A 24,116-nucleotide genomic window follows, 5' to 3' on the forward strand; every position below is an offset into this window, starting at 1 on the left:
CCCCAATTCACAAAGGAGGATCAAAGACAGACACAAGTAATTATAGACCTGTTAGTTTAACTTCTGTTCCGGGGAAAATAATGGATTCACTGGTTAAAGAAGCACCGCAGGATCATCTAGACAAGACCCCAGTTATAGTTCAGACATAGCATGAGTTTAAGGGGAAGTCTTGTCTAACTAATTTAATTGGATACTATGATAAAGTATCCAATTAAATTAGTTTTTAATTTTATTTTAGTATCCAATTTAATTGGATACTAAAATAAAGGAACTTTATTTTGATATCATATACTTGGATTTTAGGAGAGCTTTTGATATTGTGGCACATTTAGCATTAGTAGAGGCATATGATGCAAGAAAGCAAGCTTATATAGCATCAGTTAAAAAAAAACAAAAACTTTCCCATTTCACCCATCCATTCACTCCAAATGTTTGTCTAATTCTGCCTTGAGCTTATTAAAGTTGCTGACCTCCCCTAGAACAGATGGAAGTTTTGTTCCAACTATCAACCACCTGCTGGCTAAAGGCAAATTTCTGCACATCTATTCTGCAATTGTCTTTCCTCGGTTTGAATTTATGCCCCCTCAGATGAGTAATCTGAGCAAGAGGAAGAATCCCATTAGCATTGAGCTTGTTCAATCCATTCAAGGCCATATACACCTCAATTAGATCACCTCCCAGGTTCCTGGTCTCCAGAAGCTGCAATTTGCAGAACTTAAACCTTTCTTGGTAACACCTACCCTTTGTTTCACTCACCAATCTCATTTGCCATTCTCTGTACTCCTTCCAGCAGCTCTACATCTTTACTAAAATGAGGCCTCCACCTGTATACAGTACTCAAGGTGTGGCCTAACCATTGCCTTATACAAGGGGACAATCACCTCCTTATCCCTGCTGGCAAAACTCCTGTATATCATTGACAACACACCATGAGCTACTCTTGCAGCTTTTTTGATCTGCTCAGAAAACTCCATATCTGACTGCACAATTACACCCAGGTCCTTTTCATTCTCCACTATCTTGAGTGTACTTGAGTGGGTAGCATTAACCCCAGAGTAATTTAGAACAGAGACAATACTTTACATTTGTCTATGTTAGACTTCAGCTGCCACCTCTGAGCCCATCTGCTCAACTTTTCCAGATCCTGTTGCAGTAGTGTACTGTCATTAACAACCCTGCCAACCTTTATATCACCTGCAAACTTAGACAGTAACCCTGATATACCTTCATCAGTATCATTGATAAATACCGAAAACAACAATGGACCCAACGCCGAAACCTGGGGGACACCACTAATCCGTGAAGAGCAGTCTCCATTGAAAACCACTGTCCGTCTTCTCCCACTCAACCATCCTTTTATCCATTGTAGCAACTTGCCCTTAATGCCATACTGCTCCAATTTGTACAGTAGTCTTCCATGTGCCACAGCATCAAAAGCTTTCCTAAAATCCAAGCATATGATATTAAAATCATTCTTTGCATCCAGTTGCTTTGCAACTATATCATAGTATCCAATCAAATTTGTCAGACAAGGCTTCCCCTCAAAAAACCCATCCTGTGTCTGAACTATAACTGCATTCTTGTTTAGATGATCATTTAGAATTCACCATTGGTGACATCATCAGTTGATCCCACTGTATAGAATTGTTACCCCGCTCGGTAGGCTTTTGGTAGGTTTCCCTCTTGCTCAAGTCTCCCTGTTCCTCCGTTATCCTTTTAACCTACGCGAGTTCTAGGGTGTGGCCGTATCAGAACTACTTAGTCTAGGCATAACTTATACTTTTTTATTATGAGTATAGTTGTCGTATTTGACACTTTTCTTTTGGTTGGCCATCTTAGTTTGCTTTAATGTGTTCATCTCGCCTATCTGGAATATAGTTGTTTATCGTCTAGTGGTTTTTATAGGACCGTTTCATATACCCTCAAGATGTGGAGGGAGAATGTCTCTTTCCCTTTCCCCATCTCGCGGTTTGAACTTTAGCGTTGCATTTATCGAGTAATTAAGTAATTAACTTGCTCGACACCGCAGTTACCTCTTAATCATGTTTTAACGTTTAGCTTTACTACTTTAGTGGTTGAATGTGAGGTTTTGGCAGTAAAAGAAGAAACTTGAATAACACAGAAACATAACAGGGTTTAATATAACAAGAGAGAATTTTACATACTTCATTCAAAGGATATACTAAGTCATTTCATTAATTAGATATTTCATTAACAAGGTATTTCATCAAAATATTTCATTAAACATGTTAATCAAAACAAGTTCAGCAATTATAAGATCAAATCTTTTAAGTTTAAGGCTTTTCATCTTTAGTTCCAGTAGTTAACTTTCAATAGGATCAGTTTAGCAATTAGCAAGGTTAGAAAGGAAACATTTTAACGGCATCATGGTCACTAATATCCTTACATTGCATGCTATGCTTATATCATTTTTAACTTACCCGCTCTAAAGATCACACTAGGTTGATCGGTCTACGCTGTGGCTCTCTTCGGTTGGCTTGGCAAAATAACGGTCAGCTTCTGGCTGGGCTCTTCGGTCCTTCCTTTCGTGTCCTCCTGTTCCTCTCCGTCCGTCGTCTCTTGACGATGACTCTTCTTGTCCGACTCCCTCCGTCCGATGATCTCTCTCTCTCCTTGCGAGGGTCTGCTTTTTATGTCCCAAGCCTGCCCACATTGTTTATACAAAACTTCTTTCTCATTGGTAGGAGCCGAGTCTTAAGATGCCTGATGTTTTCCCATGATGAGTCATGGAAAAGCACTGGGTTCAAAGAGGTATCTCACGCCACCTCTCGAATTTTCCAGCGACACGTAGAGCCACTCTACCATCTCCCTTTGGCCTAATTTGCATCTTAAATGAACGTGTCCATCCGGTGTTTACAAAAATCTTACATTACACTTGCAAGTGGCTAACTGAGATAGCTGTTGCTGGCTAACACATTTATTACGCAGCTATAGCGACTAATTTTGCGATTATATTAAGAAAAATATGTGCTTTTACTTGAGGATTTTTACTTCGCCTTGAGCTTTTCATTTGGTACTTAAAGTACTTAAAGTGATATTATATCGAAGCTTTTGAAAAAGATCTAGATAGGACTGTACAGACAATTCAGTCATGGGAACTTTGAAAAATAGGAAAGGGCAGAATTAGCGCTATAATAGAATTTAAAAACTCTCTGAGACTACTGTAGTCACCTTTACGAAAACAAAAACCCTTCCCCATACCCCTGATGGTCTGATGGTAGTTACATCTTTAAGTAAATCTCACATCAGTACAATGTGATCAGTGCCACCAAGTGGTTCCTTTATCTGCAGATTCTTAACACAAGAAGAATCACTGTTGATTGTCAGATCAAGAGTATTACTCCCTCTGGATGCCTCTTGAACATGTTGCTGTAGAAAAGTCATCCAATAAATCCACAGTCTTGCTAGTATGCAAGTGACCAACCCACAAGTTCCGGTTAATATCTGGAAAGTTAAAATTCCCCATTATTAGACATTCTGTTTTACTGGCCCACTCTATTTCTCTGCACAATTTCTCATTATACTCATCAGATTTATTAGGCCTATAACAACATACCTACTCTCATTTTCCTTTTCCCAGTGCTTATGTCACACCACACTGACTCAACATTGCATTGTCCACCAATGTCAATTGGATACACTTCCTTAGATTGTTTCTTAACTAACGGCATAACCCCTCCTCCCTTCCTGTCCTGTCTATCCTTTCTGTACACGTTATGTTCCCAAAATTCCAATTCTGCACAGCTTATATCCGTGTGGCACTATGTCTATGATATGCCAACAATATCCACTTTTGATGTCTTGACCATACTTCAAATTCATCAAATTTATTTACTATAGCGGGTGGTTAATAGTTGAACAAATTTCCGTCTGTTGTAATGGAGGTAAGCAACTTAAATAAGTTCAAGGCAGAACTAGCAAACATTTGGAGTGAATGGATGGGTGAATTGGGAAGGGTGTTTTTTTTTTTTTTTTTGGCTGATGCTATATTAGCTTGCTTTCTTGCATCATATGCCCTACTAATGCTACTCCTAGCATTGGTGTACATGCAAGTATACATACACCTATTCTTACTCTTAGTTACCCTTACACAACCTATTTACTTGTTTCATTATGTCTCCCAGCAGCCCTTGAAATCCCCAGTACCTCGCTTTCTAGGCTGCTTATTCCAATGGAAGCAATGCAAGAATCACTTTCACCTCTGCTTGTGGCTACCGTTAATCTATTAGTCTGTGAATCCCCCAAGATAACAGTTTTCCGACCCACCTAACACTGCCTCGTTAGCATTAGCAAACATTCTTGAACCGTTTCTATTTAAGTCTGTCCCATCCCATCAGCCTTGCACAATCTTTCCAGTGCCAAATTGATCGACAAGGTTCTCATCATGTATTCCCTCCTATCCTTTTTGCACATCATGTTTTCCATTTATGTTCTCATCATGTATTCCACTTATCCTTTTTGCACAATATATTTCCCGTCTTCCTGACAAAAGAGTCACCGAAAATAACTAGCTTCTGTGGAACCAGCACATTCTGCTCCCACATCAATGCCAAGTGCAAGCTCTGGCATTGATGTGGGAAGCTGAGAGCTTAATGGGTCCCCCAATTTAAGTCCTTTGAGGGCATCTATCCTGCCCTTCAAGCTCTCATAAAGGCCCATAACAATGCTGAGTTGGCACCTAACTTCTTCACACTGCTTAAATCGAGTTGCACATTTCTTTACGCTGTGATGCATTGGAGAATCGTCCCCTTCAGTTCTCACCCAAGCCACAGCACTCCCGCTACTTTGTGCACATTGCTTTGCTGCTCTAGTCTGGGGCATGATTTCCGTTTAAATATGATTTAATTAATTAACAGTTAAAATTAATAAGGTTAATAAATTTAATTGCTTAATTTATTATACTACACTTGACTATACAATACTATACTAAGCTAATGCAGCCGACCGGGCTAGCCGGGTGGGTAAAGTGCCTGCCTGGCAACCCAAAGGTCGCGGGTTCGATTCCCGCCTCGGGCTTGAATCAAAGTACTACAAAAAAAAAACCTTGGGAGGTGCATTATGGCCACAGAAGCCTATGCGCCAACAACTACCAAAAAAAAAAAAAAAAATAAGCTAATGCAGTAATATATATTCCACTATATAGTTTTATGTTATACCTTAGCTCTCAAATTCGAGATATATTATCAAGTTATGCTATACTGTAACGATCACAATGCTAAATTAGTTATATCATTAGCTAACTACAAAAGATATATGCCCAAAAAGTGATTAAAACCTTCAAAATACTTATTACAATTAAAACCCTCCTATTCTTCTATGCTACTGATTATGGTACGATATTCTAGCCAAAACACCAATACAATAGTGGTAAGAGTAGCGAGTTATAACTTACAAAGTCAATAGCTAAATTTTTAAAAAAATATGCTAATGATGCTACTAAGCCTATTTAATCTATTTGTAAAACACAAATTAATACCCTAATTAATCAAAAATACGATAAAATTTCAAAGAAATTTTATCAGCTTGCAGCAGTGACAGAAAGCTACGTCTTCACCAAGCTACCCCTGGCCTATATGGAAGACTACTGTACAAATTGGAGTAGTATGATATTAAGGGCAAGTTGCTGCTTTGGATAAAAGGATGGTTGAGTTGGAGAAGACAGAGTGGTAATCAATGGACACTGCTCTTTGTGGACTAATGTTATTAGTGGAGTGTCCCAGGGTTTCGTGTTGTGCCCGCTGTTTTCTGTATTTATCAGTGATATTGATGAAGGTATATCAGGTTGTTATGTTATGTTGTTATTTGGTTTTTTAGGAGCATTAGCAGCTAAGGCCATATTGCTCCGGGGATATGCAGTTGGAGCATTAGCAGCTAAGGCCATATTGCTCCGGGGATATGCAGTGGTCATTCCCTGACCTTTCCGCATCCACCGTATTTGGTGGTCATGGGCTCGAACCCTGGTCTAATCAAGAAGCGTGTGCTACGCACTGCTGCTCCTGCCCACCTGGCTACGGAGGCCTCAAATATATCAGGCTTAATGTCAAAGTTTTCAGATGATACGAAGCTTGGCAGGGTTGTTAATGACAGTAATAACAGTACACTACTGCAACAGGATCTAGAGAAGTTGAACAGATGGGCTGAGAGGTGGCAACTGAAGTTTTAACATTGACAAATTATGTATTGCATATAGGTAGCAGTAACCCCAGTGTAATGTACAAACTGTGCAGTACTACACTGAGGCAAGTGGAGAATGAAAGAGACCTGGGGGTAATTGTGCAGTCAGATATAAAGTTTTCTGAGCAGTGCAGACAGGCTTTTGAATAATATACAGGAATTTTTCTAGCAGTAATAAGGAGATGATTATCCCCTTTTATAAGGCCACACCTTGAGTACTGCATACAAGTCTGTAGACCTCATTTTGGGAAGGATGTAGAGCTGCTGGAAGAAGAACAGAGGAGGGCAATGAGATTGGTGAGTGGAACAAAGGGTTTCTTTTACCAAGAAAGGCTTAAGTTCTGCAAATTTCAGTGTCTGGAGACTATGCACCTACGAGGTGATCTGATTGAGGTGTATAAGGCTTTGAGTGGTTTGGGCAAGCTCATTGCTGATGGGATTCTTCCTCTTGCTCGGATTACTCCCGAGGGGGCATAAATTCAGATTGAAAAACAACAGTTGTAGAATTGATGTGCAGAAATTTGCTTTTAGCCTCCAGGTGGTTGATTGTTGGAACAAGCTCTCATCTGCTGTTGTGGAGGTTGACAGCTTAAGTAAATTCAAGGCAGAACTAGACAAAGTTTTGGAGTTGAGTGGGTTGGTGAAATGGGAAATTTTTTTTTTTTTTTTTTTTTTTGTTTGCTGATGTATAAGTTTACTTTCTTGCATCATATTGCTCTACTAATGCTACTCTTTACTAGACACTGGCTGAAAGCAATAAAAGATGGAATAATGATGATGATGACCTTCTGTGGCTTTTGCATATGCTGCTTTGTGAGAGAACTATTGTCCTCAATTTTCATGATAAGGCAATAACCAGAACCATCAATGCAGGGGACCCACAAGGCAGTGAAATCTGGGTCTCTGCACTCCCACAAATGTAAAAAAATCCACTCATAATTCTGGCTGCTGAAATGGATGTTGACCAATCTTTGCCTTCCTTCCCAACAATGCACCACACTTATGATTCAACATAGTGTGCATAGTGTTAGGGTCAGGCGCCACCTGTGATTTCTCACATCTGCGCCATATGTACGCTGTGAAGAAATACAGAACTACTGTAAATGCCAGAAAAGTGTTGTCTGTTGTATATGACATATTGCGTTAGGTTCTGTTGGGTGTCCTGGCATTTGGCCGCAGGGCCCCTGGTGGGACCTCACGTTGCCCGCACACACCGCTAGGAGGTAGCCAGGCTGCCCATTATTCTCTGGCTAGTCTCCGCCAGGGTCGCCTGAGCGTCCTGGACGAAGACCAAGTTAAAAAAAAAAAAAAAAGAAAAAAGAAAAGAGAAGAAGAGAAGAGAAGAGAAGGTCTGGGGAACAAGAGGAAGAGGGATCTGAATGTGAGGAACAAGCTAAAGTGGACAGATAGAGAAGGCAGTCCACCCGAGTAAGGAGAAATAGGGGATGGGTAGAGGGATCAAAAGTCACAGGGGCAGACTTATGATTCAACAGTTTCTCCTAAGTAGGTTACCTACAACTATTCAGGAGAGGAGAATTCTCTTCACATTGAAAATGTTTGTTGGTGTTATCTCTGAGCCAAACATTTGGGAGCAGTGTTCATGGTGGGTGCCACCACCTTGTATGAGGTCAGAACCTGTGCTTATCTGTCACAGCAACAGCCTCTGTTTAATGAATAGATTCATACCAAAACAAGTAGTCTGCTGCTGAATATTTGAAAATTTTTTCTGTATTTTATTTGTTACCATCATATTATTTATAATTCTTAATAATTTTACTTTATTTGCTTTTTATATTAACTTTTATTGTTAACCTTGGCATGCTTGGCTGTGAAGGGCTTGTATAACGACACTATTAATTTTCTTCCTCATTTTACACTAAAGAGTATTTATTTATTTTATTTATTCTCAGACAATACATGGAATGGGACATTATTATTATTATTAGCTACATGGTGCAAGGAAGCTTGAGGCTTATGCTGCACCAGCCAAAAAAAAATCCCAAGTTACTCTGAGAGAGAGAGAGAGAGAGAGAGAGAGAGAGAGAGAGAGAGAGAGAGAGAGCTATTCATTTTCTCCCTCATTTTACAATAAAGAGTATTTATTTATTTTATTTATTCTCAGACAATACATAGAATGGGACATTATTATTAGCTACATGGCGCAAGGAAGCTTGAGGCTTATGCTGCACCAGCCAAAAAAAAAAAAATCCCAAGTTACTCTGAGAGAGAGAGAGAGACAAGAAAGAGAGTAATGATATCCAGCTCAGGACCCTAGGAGTGCCAACCCCATACTCCCCAGATGTGAGCCCCTGGGGTTAATTGAATAAAAGGTGGGGGGGGGGAAGGATGGTTACCAGGTAAATATGCAAAAATTTGCCAGAGAGTAAATGATTGTTGGAACAAAACTCATTTGGTGTTGTGGAAGTGGATATAGTTTGAATGAATTTAAGGAAGAATTAGACATATTATTAGAGTGGATTGACAAATGAGGTGGGGTGTGTGTGTGTGTTTCTTTTTTTTTAGCTGATGCTGTATGAACTTGCTTCCTTGTGTCATTTGCTACTACTAATAATAATAAATTATCATTTTAAATCAAGGAAAAGTTATGAAGAAATATTAAACTTGAGGATAAATTGTTTTAGAATGACCAATATTGGAATATTCTTTAATCTCACCAACCAACAAGTATAACCAGTAGTGAGCTGTGAATATTTTAAAATGGGCTCACACTTTTGCCAACTTTTTGATGTGAAACAACCTTTGGGGGGGTACCTACTGAGCAAATCTGATTGGGCACGGAAGTGACATCATCCGCGACGTCTGCCAGAGGTGCTTCCCATGCTCAGACCACTAGTCTTTGTGGAGCACTCACTAGTAGTATGATTAGAGCGCGATGCATTTTTTGTGACCAGCACGATATCTCGAGTTCTAACTTTTTGGAATTTTTGAATAGTATGATTGCAAGCATTTGTCATATGACTGCAACAATACAAAGATTTGGCACCTCCATAGCCAGGTGGGAAGGAGCAGCAGTGCATAGCATATGCTTCTTGATTAGACCGGGGTTCGAGCCAGTCACCACCAAATACGGAGGATGCGGAAAGGTCAGGGAATGACCACCGCATATCCCGGAGCAATATGGCCTTAGTTGCTAATGCTCCTAAAAACCAAATAACAAACACAACAATACAAAGATTTGTCAACAATTTCTTATTTCGTCTTGCATTTTCGCATATGCAGCTGTTCGGGGCACCTAACATACATTCAATTTTTAGGTGCCCCGACATTTAGATGCATTTTTAGGTGCAGAGACATTTAGATACATTGCAGTAGCAAGTATACATCTCTTACTTTAGTTATCATAAATCCATTGTATATTGTCTTCAAGAAATTATGAAAATTTGTGAATGATCAATAAAATATTTACAATACAAAAGCTCTTTTATTTCATAATCAATATATACAAATCAAAATATCTAAAAGAAACGAAGGATGTTTCATATAACACCATCTACTACACGTGCTCGGCAGACATACCAGTTTTTTATTCTTTTTTTTTTTTTTTTTACAACTTGGGAAATATAATGGATACATTTTTTTCATAATAAAATTTTAATATTGCGAATAAAAAATAACATGAATATTTCCCATATCACTAATAATGAATTATCACAAAACATTCTAGAATATAAAAACAGATATTACATAAAAAAAGAAATTGTTCTATAAAAGGTACACAAAAATCACAGATTACATGAAAAAAATTATTACACAAATATTCAAGAAAAATTTATTCTAAAAATTGGCATATATAATTTACTTCTTTATTAATATTTATTTTCAATCTTCTTCTTTGCTCAATAGCTGAGCTATTATTACGGAGGAATGACTTCACATAACGATCCAGATCAAATTGAAGCAGAGGTTTTCCATTTAGATGTATGGTCATCATAATCTGTAACGTGTTTAATTGTCAACACTATTCATTCATTCACTCAATATTATTAATTATGCTGAAAGCTCACTCAGCTTCGTTATGACTTTCAATTGTTTCAAAGCTATTTCTAGCTTTCTTAATTGAAAAGGGAATTTCACTCGATTTTAAAGATAAACTGTCTTCGACAAAATCTCTAAAATCATTAATTTTTATTTCATATTTTATCAGAAAACAAATTTCTTATTCGGTTTTCACCGTCTTGCCACTGAGACAAAAGTTCATTCATATTCCACGATTTCCAGTAGCATATGTTTAAAATTCCTTACAATGGTATCATTATTTTCTTTATTTAATTTAAAATCACTCTGTTGCATTAATAACTTGTCACAAGGTAATTTTGCTGTTCTTACTTTCCATTTTGATTCCTTCAAATTCTTTCCACTTCAACATGCTCTCAATTTTAGCTTCATAATTTCCTTCAGAATTTTTCAAATTAGCAATAGGATTGATAGTTCGAATAATTAATTTATCTGCTTTTACCATAATGAATCTGTAAAGCTTCTGAAAGATAAGAGAGCTTCTGAAGGATGTCGATCATTAGTGCCAAATGGTTAAGAAATTCCAGATTTAAAAGTCGATTTAATAATCTAGAATATTTAATTTCTAATTCAAAATGTTTGCACAATGCAGGAGAGGCGCCTCCGTAGCCAGGTGGGAAGGAGCAGCAGTGCATAGCACACGCTTCTTGATTAGACCGGGGTTCGAGCCCGTCACCACCAAATACGGAGGATGCGGAAGGAATGACCATCGCATATCCTGGAGCAATATGGCCTTAGTTGCTAATGCTCCTAAAAACCAAAAAACTTCCCTTAACCTGCAATTACCATCTGCAAGCTACAAGCTGCTCGTCGTTGCCTGAACACATGACCGATCTTTATAGTTTCCACATAGAGTTCTTTAGCAACTCATCTTTAATTTGCACTGGTTTTTTGGAGATTGGTGATATAATGCATACAGTTTTTTTAATTATTGCCCCTATGCCATTATATTTTAGAACATTTTCTACACAGTAAAAGCCTTGACAAAATTTCAAAATCTGCCAACATTTCATCTTTGCAAAGTTTATATAATATCTTAGTTGCCTCAATTTCCCCCCCCCACACACTTTGCTACTGTCACTAGTTCTTCGAATATTGTGCGAAATGTGGAATCACACGGATATTCAGCTACCTGTGATCATGTAAATTTAGACAGGAGAAATTTACTGGAAGGCGTGGATCACTCACTTCTCCGAAAAACATATGCCCGTTTGTCAGAGTAAACAGGAACCACAACATAGCTAGACCAGAGGCTATTATCCATGTGGGAATCCTCTTAATCCTCTGACTGGCTATGAAAAAGCGTATTGACTAGCACAGCTTCTCCGGTATGTGACTGCATAGGTTTTACAGATACCACTAATATTATGAAACGGCCAGAGGTGAGAACAATGCATACAAAGTTGTCTCTTCTAATCTGTTCGTTACATGGAAATTTTCTTCATTCTATGGAAACTACTCTATTTTAAATGTAATTACCAAGAGGAATTTTCAAAAAATCAGTATAAAGAAGTTGGTTAAACGGATGTTTGACTGTAATTAAATCAAAAATGAAGCAATTTTAAAATGCTTAACTGATCGATTGTGTCATTAAAATACTGGGAATGGGGTCCCGCTCGCCCCACCGTACTTTCGGCTCTGGATACTCAATAATTGCATCCAGGATTTCATTTATAAAATAAATGATCATCTCAACAATGGGCTTGCAAATTTTCAAAAAAAAAATAACAATGGGCTCTCACGAGACCATGCAAGCCCCCTATAGCTCACCACTGAGTATAACAAGAGGTAAAACAATAAAAATGAAATTATAAAATGTATATTTACACATAAATTTGGTAAAACTGTTCAGTTAAAATACAGTAAAAACAAGGTTAAAACAAATTATAGTTTTCAGCATCCTAGGATGTCTTTGTCAATCATAAAATCCTACAGAAATGCCACACAAATAAATAGGTAAATGAAGTGGTACCAGACTAGAATGTGAAAAAAATGTTGCATATGTCGACTTTAGGTTGCGGTGGGGGGAACCTGCTAAATGAAAACACTAAGTGAAAACATTATAATAAGGTTTTACTGTTTTATTTTTTACAGATGCCAGTAGAAAATAGTGTTGAAAAAACACTGTGTTGTTGGTGTTGTACTTCTGGTCCCATTTCTCTCTATGCCAGAACAGACAGAAAAGGATATTGTCCAGGTAGAAAATTTGATCTGGTAGTAGGAGTTATAAATCAGTAAATAAGGTTGAAGACTAAAATTTATTACTTTGTTTAATCTTCACAGAAATATGCTAGTTTATATGCATTAGCTACATTATTTACAAGGTTTTTAAAACTTTTGTAATTTTTCAAAGTTATTTAGATCTGCTTAAATGTAATTGAAACTGTTCATATAGCTTGATTATATTTGTGAAAATTTCTTATGAAAAAATAATTATATTGTGATTAGTAATATGCATTGTTTTCTTCATCTGAAAACAGTTATTATAATCTAGTGCACAGTTTTTATTAGCCAGTATTATATCAAATAGTTGTTTTGGAAAAATCTGTTTGTTGATGTAGTTTTTCCTATGATTTACCAGTTGTTTTGAAAGCACCTGTCAGAATAATATGAGGTAGTTTCTAATTGTTATATAATAGCATTACTAAGGGGCAAAGACGCATTTATTTCATTCTGTAAAACAGTGGGTAGACCACATATTGGATTTTGTTTATGAAAGATCACAAGGATGTAAGCAGTATTCTAGATACCGTTAGTAGAGGCAAATGATGCTGTATAAGCAAGCTTAATCAGCCAACCAGAATCAGCCAAAAAAAAAAAAAAAAAAACTTCCCATTTCACCCATCCATTCACTTCAAAAGTTTGTCCAGTTCTTCCTTGAATTTATTTAAGCTTTCAACTTCCGCAATGACTTCCATCAGTAATTGCAGAAGTCATTGTGGAATTAACCACCCGGTGGCTAAAGGAAAATTTCTGCACATCTATTCTACAGCTGACTTTCCTTAAATAATTTTTATTTATGCTCCCTCAGGTGCATAATCTGAGCAAGAGGAAGAATCCCATCAACATTGAATTTGCTCAAACCATTCCCAGTAAGTTTAGTTTTCCTCTTATTTTTGACCAATTTTGTTATTTTATTTTTATTTTCCCTTATGAACCTACCAAATTTAATGATGTGTTAAGTGGCTTTGCTTGTTCACTTTTGTTTAATATTGTGAAATTCTATTTTGTACAAGTTTTCAGTTCTTTACTCAGAAATAAAGAAATTCTTCGTTTTAATATGTAGGGAAAATTATTTATTTTTTACTTATTAACATATTCACTGCTTCATTACACAGATATGCAGCTTCAGATTTTTAATCCACTTGAAGGGAAAACCATCTTACTTGTAGAACATTTTCTTCCAATTTATCAGCAGAAAAACCAAATTTTTTTGTCAAGCAACTTTCACTGGAGTCTGATTAATTCAGTCATAGTGAGAAGAAAGTCCAAATATGTCTCTGCCCTTTTCGATCCAGATTGACTCAGTTCTGGGGTGTTTCAATCCCAGGTAACAAAGGTTGTTAGAAAAGTCAGCTGTGAAAATATTAAAGTGTTCTTTTCTTTGTAATGTCTTGTCAGTTCATTGATTGACCTCATGGCTGGTTGTGGAGTTAGAGGTCTAGTGTTACGATTAATTTTGGGGAAAAGGACAGCAAGGAGGAGTTGTTGCTTGGATCAGGGGGAGGCCCTCAATCCTGGCAATGTATGATTTGGAGCCCTTTTCAGTCTGGAGGTTGCACTTGCATAGATGTTGCACTCCCTTTGGTACCAATCCTGATTGTCTGTAGTGTTCTTTATCAGTATATTTCGCAGTTGTGAAAAAAGTGTAGGCCTAGTTTACAGTAGTCAAGATTTAATGCGAAAAAGTTGTTACAGTTACTTCAAATACAGTAATGTGCGGTGAGAAAATCAAGTATTTTTTTTTCAAAACTGTATAGAGACATGTTCCTTTGTATTTTGAGGTTAGGAAAAAAAAAAAAATGTAAGCTTTCATTTTGCAGTTTCTGCAGATATGACATTTAATGTCATATGGTGGGAAAAGCGATATTACTTGCCATATTAAACGTTTATATTCATAACATCAAATACCAAGAGAAAACAAAACAAAAAAAAGCGGCTTATAATATGCTTCTGTTTTCTGAACTTTTTAAGTCATAGGTTACGACATGGATGATTACATATTCAATTTTTTAATAAATATTTGTTTAAAATTTCTTTTTTTTTTTTTTTTTTTTTTTTGTAAGTAGCATTAACTGGTTATCAGGTGGATTGTTCTGTTTGTGAAATGTAGTTGTGTTTGTTAACTTTCTTTTAAGCTTTTGAATTTGTTGAGTGATGCTAGTATGTTGTGAACAGTAGTTGATTCACATAAATTAGCATGGTACACTATAGTCAATTTTAACCAAGTCATAGAGCATAAATATTTTGAGTAGCTGAGGCTATGTGATTGAAAAAAAACTAGTGAGGTGTAAAAAACTTTAAACTACAGTTCTTGCATTTAATGGTGCAATTTATCCACTGCTGTAGCATCTGATATGTTATCACTAATTAGGAAGAAAAGTTTGGGAATGCTGTCTGGTTAGTACCAAAACACAGTTCCTAGCATTTCAGCCTAAGGTGGAGCTTTTAAGTCTTCTAATTTTCAATTTCTGAAGGTGGCAGGTAAGGTTGGAAAGTGTACACATTGATAATAAGTGATAGATTACTCAGTTTCTGAGTTTCACAATTTATACAAGAAGCATTAGTTAGAGATAAGTCACTAGATACTTTTGCTGTTTAGCAAATGTTTTTATTAAGGACTTTTAGCTTATGGCTCATAAACAGTGGCAATGTAGCAACTTTCATTAATTTGTATTTGCTAATATGTTGCTGCTAGAAAATTAAGTACCACAGAGGAGAGTAACCTTTCAAAATGTATAACTAAGCCTTTATCTATTGTGAAATGGTTTTATTGTCAGAGTTGCTTGACATTGGGACTTTGGTGAAGCAAATGCAGAAACTTTATGCTTTACCCCTTCTAAAATAGGGTAAGCCTGTGCTTTGTGTAGTATGTTTTGGAAGGAGAAATAATTTTATTTTTACTGTATTATACAGAATGTACTGTATATTTACTATACTTACCATGTACTGTACATTACCTTTCTTGAAAGAAAAAAAAAAAATAGCATGCATGTACAGTAATATATACAATAAGTTAATATTTTTGTGGCCTTTTTTTTTTTTTTTTAAAGATCATGATATAATCATCTGAAGTCCAGAAGATAAGGATTAGTATTAGTAGTGGCAAATTTTCCAGTACATTCCCAAAGTTCTCCACTCCGTTACCTCTAATAACTTGTCTTATTCTTCCTTAAACTACTCAAACTACTCACTTTCACCAGATGAAAGATTGTTCCAACAATCAACTATCCTCTGACTGAAAGCAAATTTCCCTGCATCTGTCTTGCAACCTTTCTTCATCAATCATTCCACTTTACATGAGTTGTTTGAAAAAGAATGTGGATGCCAACACTTAGCTTACTTAATCCATTCAAAACCTTAAGCACTTCAATTAGATCTCCTTGCAGGTTCCTAGTTTCCAGGATTTTTTTGCACGTGAACATGTTTTTAAACCTGACTCGCTAATAGTCATCATGCATTGAACAACTTACTGAGGATTGATTTCAATATCCAACAAGGATCAAGTCCTGAGGTCACTGGATTTAAGTTCAACTGTATACATAATATGAATAATACATGTTTGATTCATTTTGGAAGTGATGTGGTCCAGTTGGAAAAAAATACAAAGAAAGTGAAATTACTATTGAGTATGATTGATATTTCTACAGCGAGAGATTCCACGTGTATAAGTTGAATAGTATAGAAACCAAGCAACGCTGTGGTGACCTTGAACACTCAGGCGAAAATAACAACTTGAAGAGAAAAAAAGGTAAAAGAGATTAGTATTGGCAAATGTGAGCTCTGGTTTCTTGTCCAAAATGTTAATTTTTTTTTGCAAGTGAACATGTTTTTATACTTGACTTGCAAATAGTTGTCATGCATTGAACAACTTAGTGAGGATAGAAAACTGACAGTAAGAAAAAACTCTCACTTAAGGTGAACAAGTTTGATAATTCATACATTTTCATCATACACTGAGTGATCACTGAATTATGACCACCTACCTAATACTTCGTAGGTCCTCCTTTTGCCCTCAGTACAGCAACTATCTGACATGGCATTAATTCAACAAGATGTCAGAAGCATTCGAGAGGTATGGCCAACCAAGCTGTGTGTAATGCGGCTAACAATGCAGATATGGAGGTGATTGGTGTATCCAGATTGATTGGCCTCTGAACTACTTATTAATTTTTTAAAAATAAATAATTAATAAGCAAATTGGAAATTAGACAACCTATGCATTTCCTTCCCCCCGTAGGTAATTATCCAGCTGACCTTTGAATTTCCCCAACCTGTCATCCTCTACCACCCATGTAGGTAACTTATTCCAGTTATTTTTAACTTGATGGCTAAAATAAAACTTCTTGAAATCCAGTCTAAACATTTCTCCCCATAACTTGAAATTATGGCCCCTAGTTCTAGAATCATTTATAACCATGAAAATTTCTTTCTCATTCATTTTACTTATGCCTCTCAGAGCCTTAAACACCTCAGTCAAGTTTCCTCTATGATGCCTAGTTTCCAGGCTCTGCAACTCACATATTTGAAGTCTTTCCTCATATGGACACCCTTTTGTTGATCTAACCAGGCAAGTTATCTGTCTTTGGACTCTTTGAAGAAGCACAATGTCTTTCTTTAGGTGTGATCTCCATACTTGAACACAATATTCCAAGTGTGGTCTAACAATGGCCTTATATAATGGGATTACGACATCCTTATCTTACTAGAAAATGTTCGATAAATCATCGATAGGACACCATGGGCCTTCCTTGCAACCTGTCTACAATGCTCTGAGAACTTCATGTTTGACCGTATCGTAACACCCAAGTACCTTTCCTCCACTACCGGCTTTAGTTCATCTCCATCAAGTGTATAAGTTATTTTGGGATTACTGTTCCCCAGTGTTAGGTCACATCTTGAGTACTGTGTACAAGTCTGGAGGCCTTCATCTATCCTTTGGGAAGGATGTAGATCTGCTGGTGTGGGTGCGGAGAAGGGCAACCATACAATAGGGTGCTGTTACCTAGAAAGGCTTTGGTTCTGCAGATTTCAGCGTCTTGAGATAGGCACTTGTGGGCAGATCAGATTGAGGTGTTTAAAGACTTGAATGGCTTGAGTAAACTGAATGTTAATGGCATTCTTTCACTTGTTGGGACTATACATTAGGGGGCATAAATTCAAGTTGAGGAAGGATGGTTGCAAGATGTGCAGAAGTTTGCTTTCAGCCAGCAGGTGGTTGATTGTAGGAACAGGCTTCCATCTTTTAAAGAAAAAAACCTTACAAGGTTCACTCATTTTTACCCTCCAAATTCTTGGAGGGTACAAATGAGTGAACCTTGTAGGGGTTTTTTTTTTTTTTTTTTTTTTTTTTTGCTGATGCTATATAAGCTTGTTTTCTTGCATCATTTGCCATTACTGCTACTACAATAACATGCACTGTTCAGTAAGGCCTTATGTCCTATTCTGCTGCACTGTTTTAAGTGCTAGAAATATGGTCACTTGCTAATGGCCTGTCATGGTGCCTTTGCATGAACTTGATGTGTTGCAAAGTACCCTAAATTACCTTAATGTTCACATGTATTGACTCCCTGCTTACTCATGAGCATGTTAGCAATGGAAAAAAGAAAAATGAGATTCAAAGACTAAAGGCAGAACTGAACATAACATACCATATCGTACCAGGAGGCAAGAAAAGTGGCAAAACCTTGAATAGCAACAAACGTTCATATGACCAGAAGGTTTCGAGGAGATGTTTCATAAACTGAATTGACTATTCCACCCAGAGTCATATACTCTTGTTGCACACTATTTATTAATTTCACAGAAACCCACACAGATAGATCAATTAGCTGCCACTCCTACATCACTATCTTCTATTGTGTCCCATCTACCAAAATAAAAATTCAGCGAAAAATGAAACCACAGGAAACTCAAGTGCCACTGGTATCACAATTAAAAATGGATTTAGAAGTTGAGATACCTGCTAAATCAGTCTTGGAACATTTTTTGCTGAGGAAGAAATGGATGCCAGTCAATGGCTATTCTTCCCAAAAAAGGATAAATCCCAGATTGAGAAACCTGTCGGCACATTAGAAGCTGAACTATGTATCCTCCAAGCTCAAAAAGACTAAATTCCTGCATTGTAATTATTGTGAATTCCAGCAAATATAGATGATATCAAAGCCCTCCTGCAGAAGCATGAATCACTTTGCTTTTGCTTGCAAGAAACATGTATGAAGGCAAATGATCTCAGCTTGCATTTAAGACTTTGATCTTACTATCGTTTGCAAGGATTTGCAGATAGTCCTGCTCATAGAGGAGTTGCTATCTTTGTGGACAACCAGGCCCCATTCCAGCCTCTGCTACTCGCAACCATTATAGAGGTAGTAGCAATCAGACTTGCAGTTGGATTTTTATTAATAGTCTGCTCTATCTGTTTGCCACCTGGGACTGAAATCTGCCAGACGTTGATAATCCTGTTATAAAAATTGCCCTTCCCAATTTTATTATTAGGTTATTCAAAGGACATTCCAACCTGTGGGGTAGTGATGACAACAGTGGGAAGGGCCTATCATAGAGCATATACTTATTGATATTGTTTTGGGAAAAAAAAGGGCACAAAACAGAGCCTAGAGATGCTCGATGATATTCCATCTAATACCCTTTAAACATGCATGTGCTGAAGTGCATTAGTAACGGCCGCATGGTGCAAGAAAGCCTATGGCTTATGCTGCACCAGCCAAAAAAAAAAAAAAAAAAAACACAATGATAAAAAAAAATAACTAAATAATACTAATAATTAATTAAAAAAAAAAAAAAAAGGAAATTAAACCTATCATCCTATGCGCTTCCCTTACCCGAAAGTACTATCCAGATGACCTTTGAATTTCCCCAAACTGTCGGCCTCTACCACCCATGAAGGCAACTTATTCCAGTAATTTATAACTCGCTGGCTAAAATAAAACTTCCTGCAGTCCAATCTAAACATTTCCCCCCCATAACTTGAATTTATGTCCCCTAGTTCTAGCATCATTTATAATCTTTAAAATTTCGTCCTCATTCATTTTACTGATGCCTCTCAGAGCCTTAAACATCTCAATCAAATCTCCTCTAAGGTGTCTAGTTTCCAAACTCTGCAACCCACATATTCGAAGTCTTTCTTCATAAGGACACCCTTTTGCCGATCTCACCAGGCGAGTTACCTGTCTTTGCACCCTTTCAAGAAGCTCGATGTCTTTCTTTAGGTGCGGTCTCCATACTTGAACACGGTATTCCAAGTGTGGTCTAACATAAGCCTTATTTAATGGGATTATCACGTCCCTATCTCTACTTGCAAAAGTTCGATAGATCATTGATAGGACACCATGGGCCTTCCTTGCAACCTGTTTACAATGCTCAGAGAATTTCATGTCTGACCATATCGTAACACCCAAGTCCCTTTCCTCCAGTACTGGGTTTAGTTGAACTCCACCAAGTGAATAGATTATTTTGAGATTACTGTGTCCTAGGTGTTAATACCTTACACTTTGTTGGATTAAAGCATAGCTGCCATTTTTCTGACCATTCCTGAAGTCTATCTAGGTCTCTCTGAAGAAGCTCAGCTTGACAGTGATCATTAACTACCAATTAACTAACTCTACCAATTTTAACATCATCTGCAAATTTAGACATCACGCCCTCTATCCCTTCATCAATGTCGTTTATGAAAATTAAAAACAACAGTGGTCCTAATACTGATCCTTGGAGAACCCCACTTCTTAAATCAACCCAATCTGAGGAATAGCCATTTATCACAACCCTCTGCCTCCTGCCCTGAAGCCATCCTTCTATCCATCTAAGGATTTGCCCAGTGATTCCAACCTGTTCCAGCTTATAAAGCAACCGCTCATGTGGGACTGAGTCAAAAGCTTTGCTGAAATCTAAATAAACAATGTCGAAATTATTCCCTAAATCCAGCTCATGAGTGACCCTTTCGAAATAGTGAACCAGATTTGGTAAACAGGATTTTCCCTTTACAAAACCATGCTGAGTATCCTTGAGAATTTCAATTCGATCCAAGTGATCCTGAATTCCACCCTTGATCATTGCCTCCATGATTTTTCCTACTACTGAAGTCAGACTGACAGGTCGATAATTTCCAACTTCACTTTTAGAGCCACCCTTATGTATGGGAGATACATTTGCACTTTTCCAATCCAAGGAAATCTCCCCAGAGTCTAGTGATGCTCGCATAATTAGCCTCAATGGTTCAATGCACTCGCTTGCCGCCTCTCTTAAGATTATAGGGTATATTCCATCAACTCCAAGAGCCTTACTGGTCTGTAGGCTCGAAAGTTTTTTCATTAAATAATTTTGCGAAATTTCAATATCATTAATTACATATTTTTTAACTTCGCTCCCACAATTTCCCATTGCCACAAAAGGCTTTTCATTTGTAAATATCGATGCAAAATAACTGTTGAGTTCATCTGCAACGGCAGCTGGTGTATTTATTACTATCCCCTTTCCCTTACGTAAAGGTCTGATCTGGTTTGTCCTGCTCTTCTTGGCATTTATATATGTGAAGAATTCTTTACCCCCCCCTTTGCTCTGTTTGCTAGTGATTTCTCATAAACTGCCTTTGCCTGTCGAACCTTTTCTGTGGCTCTATTACACATCACCTTGTAGCTCTTATAGGCTTCAGTACTTTTTATTGCTCTGTAACCTTTCCATGCCACCTTTTTCTGCTCAAGTAATGTGGCAACTTCACTATTCATCCAACTTGGAACCCTTCTCGTGGAGTATTTTTTTAATGGTATATACGCATTCAAGGCATCTGTGATTAATGTTTTAAAAGCGTACCACAGTTTAATTGTATTCATTCTCTGCGCGATATCTACCCAGTTAATAGAGGCCATGTAGTACCTTAAGGCATCATAATTTCCTTTTCTGAAATTAAAACCCATTCCTTTGCCTTTTACTTCTGCTACCTCTTTCATCATCATCCACCGTAGAACTCCGTGATCACTTCCTGCTACTGGTTCCTCTACTGTCAGCCCTGTTATGTCATCTGATTCATGTGTGATGATGAGGTCTAGGATATTCTTTTCTCTAGTATTTTCCCTGACATGTTGATACAAATAACAGTCATCTAGTTGATTTAAAAATTTTGTTGTCCATGTCGAGTTTCCTTCCCATTTATCCAATCAATTAGAGGCAAATTGAAATCACCCATAATAAGGCATTGACGCTTACTTGCCCATTCCATTTGCATGTAGAGGCTTTTGTCATAATCTTCACAATCACCTGGTCTGTAGATTACTCCTACTCGCATTATACCTTTGTTTCCAACTATCTCACACCATACAGACTCTATACTAGCATGTGAAGTATCTGAATCCGGGAAAGCTATTGTCGCACTCAGGCTGCTTCTGATAAGAAGCATTACCCCACCACCCCTTCTATCTACTCTATCCTTCCTAAATACATTATACAAGCAGTACTGGAACTCATCATCCCCAATTTCCAGGTGGCACCACGTCTCTGTAAGCCCTATTATGTCCGCGTTACTTGTTTTAACCGGCAGTTCGAATTCACTCATTTTATTGACGACACTTCTAACGTTACTATATAAACAATTAAGATTTACTGTTCTTGTATATTTAACAACCCTAACACAACCCTTGAAGTTTTTTAGGCTCTCTTCCCTGATATTAGCTACCCACTCACGTGAAACGTTTCTGCCCCCAGAACATCTAGATCAGGGGTGGGCAACTTTTTTCGTCAGTGGGCCGAATGAAATTTTCGTATCATGATGCGGGCCAAATGAAATTTTCGCATCATGATGCGGGCCGGAATAGATTGAACGATTTAATAAAAAAAATCAGAACCTAAAAAATGTTATATTACTTGAATTACCAAATTATTAATGTATTTTTAAAAAAAATATCTGAATGTCCAATTATCATTGAAAATGTGGCATTCGGCATCAATTTTTCTTTTTTTTTTAATTGGCTTTTTTATGGGCTATAAATTATATTAAATTAAAAATTGTAATAATTAGAAAAGGCATAAAACATAAAATATCTCGCACCAATATTATTTTTTTCAATAAGAAGTCAAACCCAAAGGAACTTCGTTCGATCAATGCTACAATAATAATTAGGAAATAACTCTTTGACGTTGCGTAGAATCACTTGGTTACTGTTGTACTGGCCACGATTCCCGATTGAACCGAATTAAGTCGAACGTTTACGGTGAGTGTAGTCAGGTATGGATTTTCTATATTTATGCATTTACCGAGTGGGCCGGATCCAACATCGTCGCGGGCCGGATGTGGCCCGCGGGCTGGCTGTTGCCCACCCCTGCCCTAAAGCCTTGCAGATTCCTTCAAGTCTTGAGTTAATCCACAAGGCTCTTAACATATAATCCCTCCTATCGTGTCTGGGCAGAATTGCAGACACATAAACATTATGACCTAGCTCGCGACATTTCCTCAGCATGGTCCTGTATTTTTCCAACAAATCGTCAGATCGTGTCCGTTTAATATCATTTGTCCCCACATGAATAATAATATTTTCTTTACCCCCTTTAAAATCTGACAATCTGTTGGTGACATCAATAGTTGCTCCCGGCAGACATTACATCTGACTTCAGAGCCAAAAGGAATTGTGGAGCTATGTTCATTTCTATGCTACTTAGTTGACCAGCACTAATGCCATCTATAACAAAATCTAGAAAATGGAAGAAGATTACTGCAATGGATGCTCTATTGCAGATTCAGCTGCAATAGCCAATGCTCTTGGGGGAACATTTTTTCCAACCTTTTGACAATATCATCATACTCCCCAGAGTTTCTGGGTTTTGAAGAAGGAAAATGAACAACAGACACTTAACTTCAGGTCAAATAATTTTTTCCCATATAACTGGCTCTTTACTACATGAGTTAAAAAAAAAAAAAAAAAAAAAATTCCCTCACTAAGGCAAGCACTGTTGGACCAGATGCCATTCCTTATGAAATGATTAAGTACCTTTCACCAAAATCTTTGGATAACCTGCTCTTTCTATATAACAGAATCTTACTAGAGGAGCATTTTCTGGACCTTGGGCTAGTGATTTTGTAAGTTACAACTCGCTACTTGTACTGCTGTCGTATCGGTGTTTTTGACGAGAATATCATAGCATAACCTGTAGCAGAGAAGAATAGTAGGGTTTAAATTATAATAAATAAGTATTTTGAAGATTTTAATCACTTTTTGGGCATATATCATTTGTATTTTATTGTATTTTAGATTAGTTAACGTATTAATTTGCATTTTACAAATAGATTAAATGGGCTTAGCAGCGTTCTTTAGCATATTTTTTAAATTTAGTTAGTGACTTTGTAAGTTACAACTCTCTATTCATACTGCTATAGTGGCTATGTTTTGGTGGGAATATCGTAGCGTAACCAGTAGTGTAGAAGAATAGTAGGGATTTAATTGTAATAAATAAGTATTTTGAAGGTTTTAGGCATATATTTTTGGGCATATATCTTTTGTATTTAGCTGATATAACTAAGTTAACATTGTGATCATTACGATATAGCGTAGCTTGATAGCGTATATCTAGAACATGATAGCTAAGATATAAGGTAAAACCATATAATGGAATACGTATTATTGCATTAGCTTAGTTTAGTGTTGTTATAGTCAAATATAGTATAG

At 37.1% G+C, this 24,116-nt stretch overlaps 1 protein-coding gene across 1 annotated transcript in view; it reads left to right on the forward strand.

Annotated features, from left to right (window-relative positions):
• The window catches only part of LOC150090907 (arrestin domain-containing protein 3-like), a 229,872-nt gene that overhangs the window by 118,170 nt on the left and 87,586 nt on the right, over positions 1–24,116 (forward strand). Inside the window, exon 4 of the mRNA XM_090380595.1 lies at positions 12,325–12,427. Within this exon, the coding sequence (XP_090236721.1) occupies positions 12,325–12,427 (103 nt within the window). The remainder of the gene's footprint in view (positions 1–12,324; positions 12,428–24,116) is intronic.

This window comes from Mastigoproctus giganteus, chromosome 1 (genome assembly GCF_048544385.1).
Source record: "Mastigoproctus giganteus isolate SK-2022 chromosome 1, ASM4854438v1, whole genome shotgun sequence".
NCBI lineage: Eukaryota > Metazoa > Arthropoda > Arachnida > Uropygi > Thelyphonidae > Mastigoproctus > Mastigoproctus giganteus.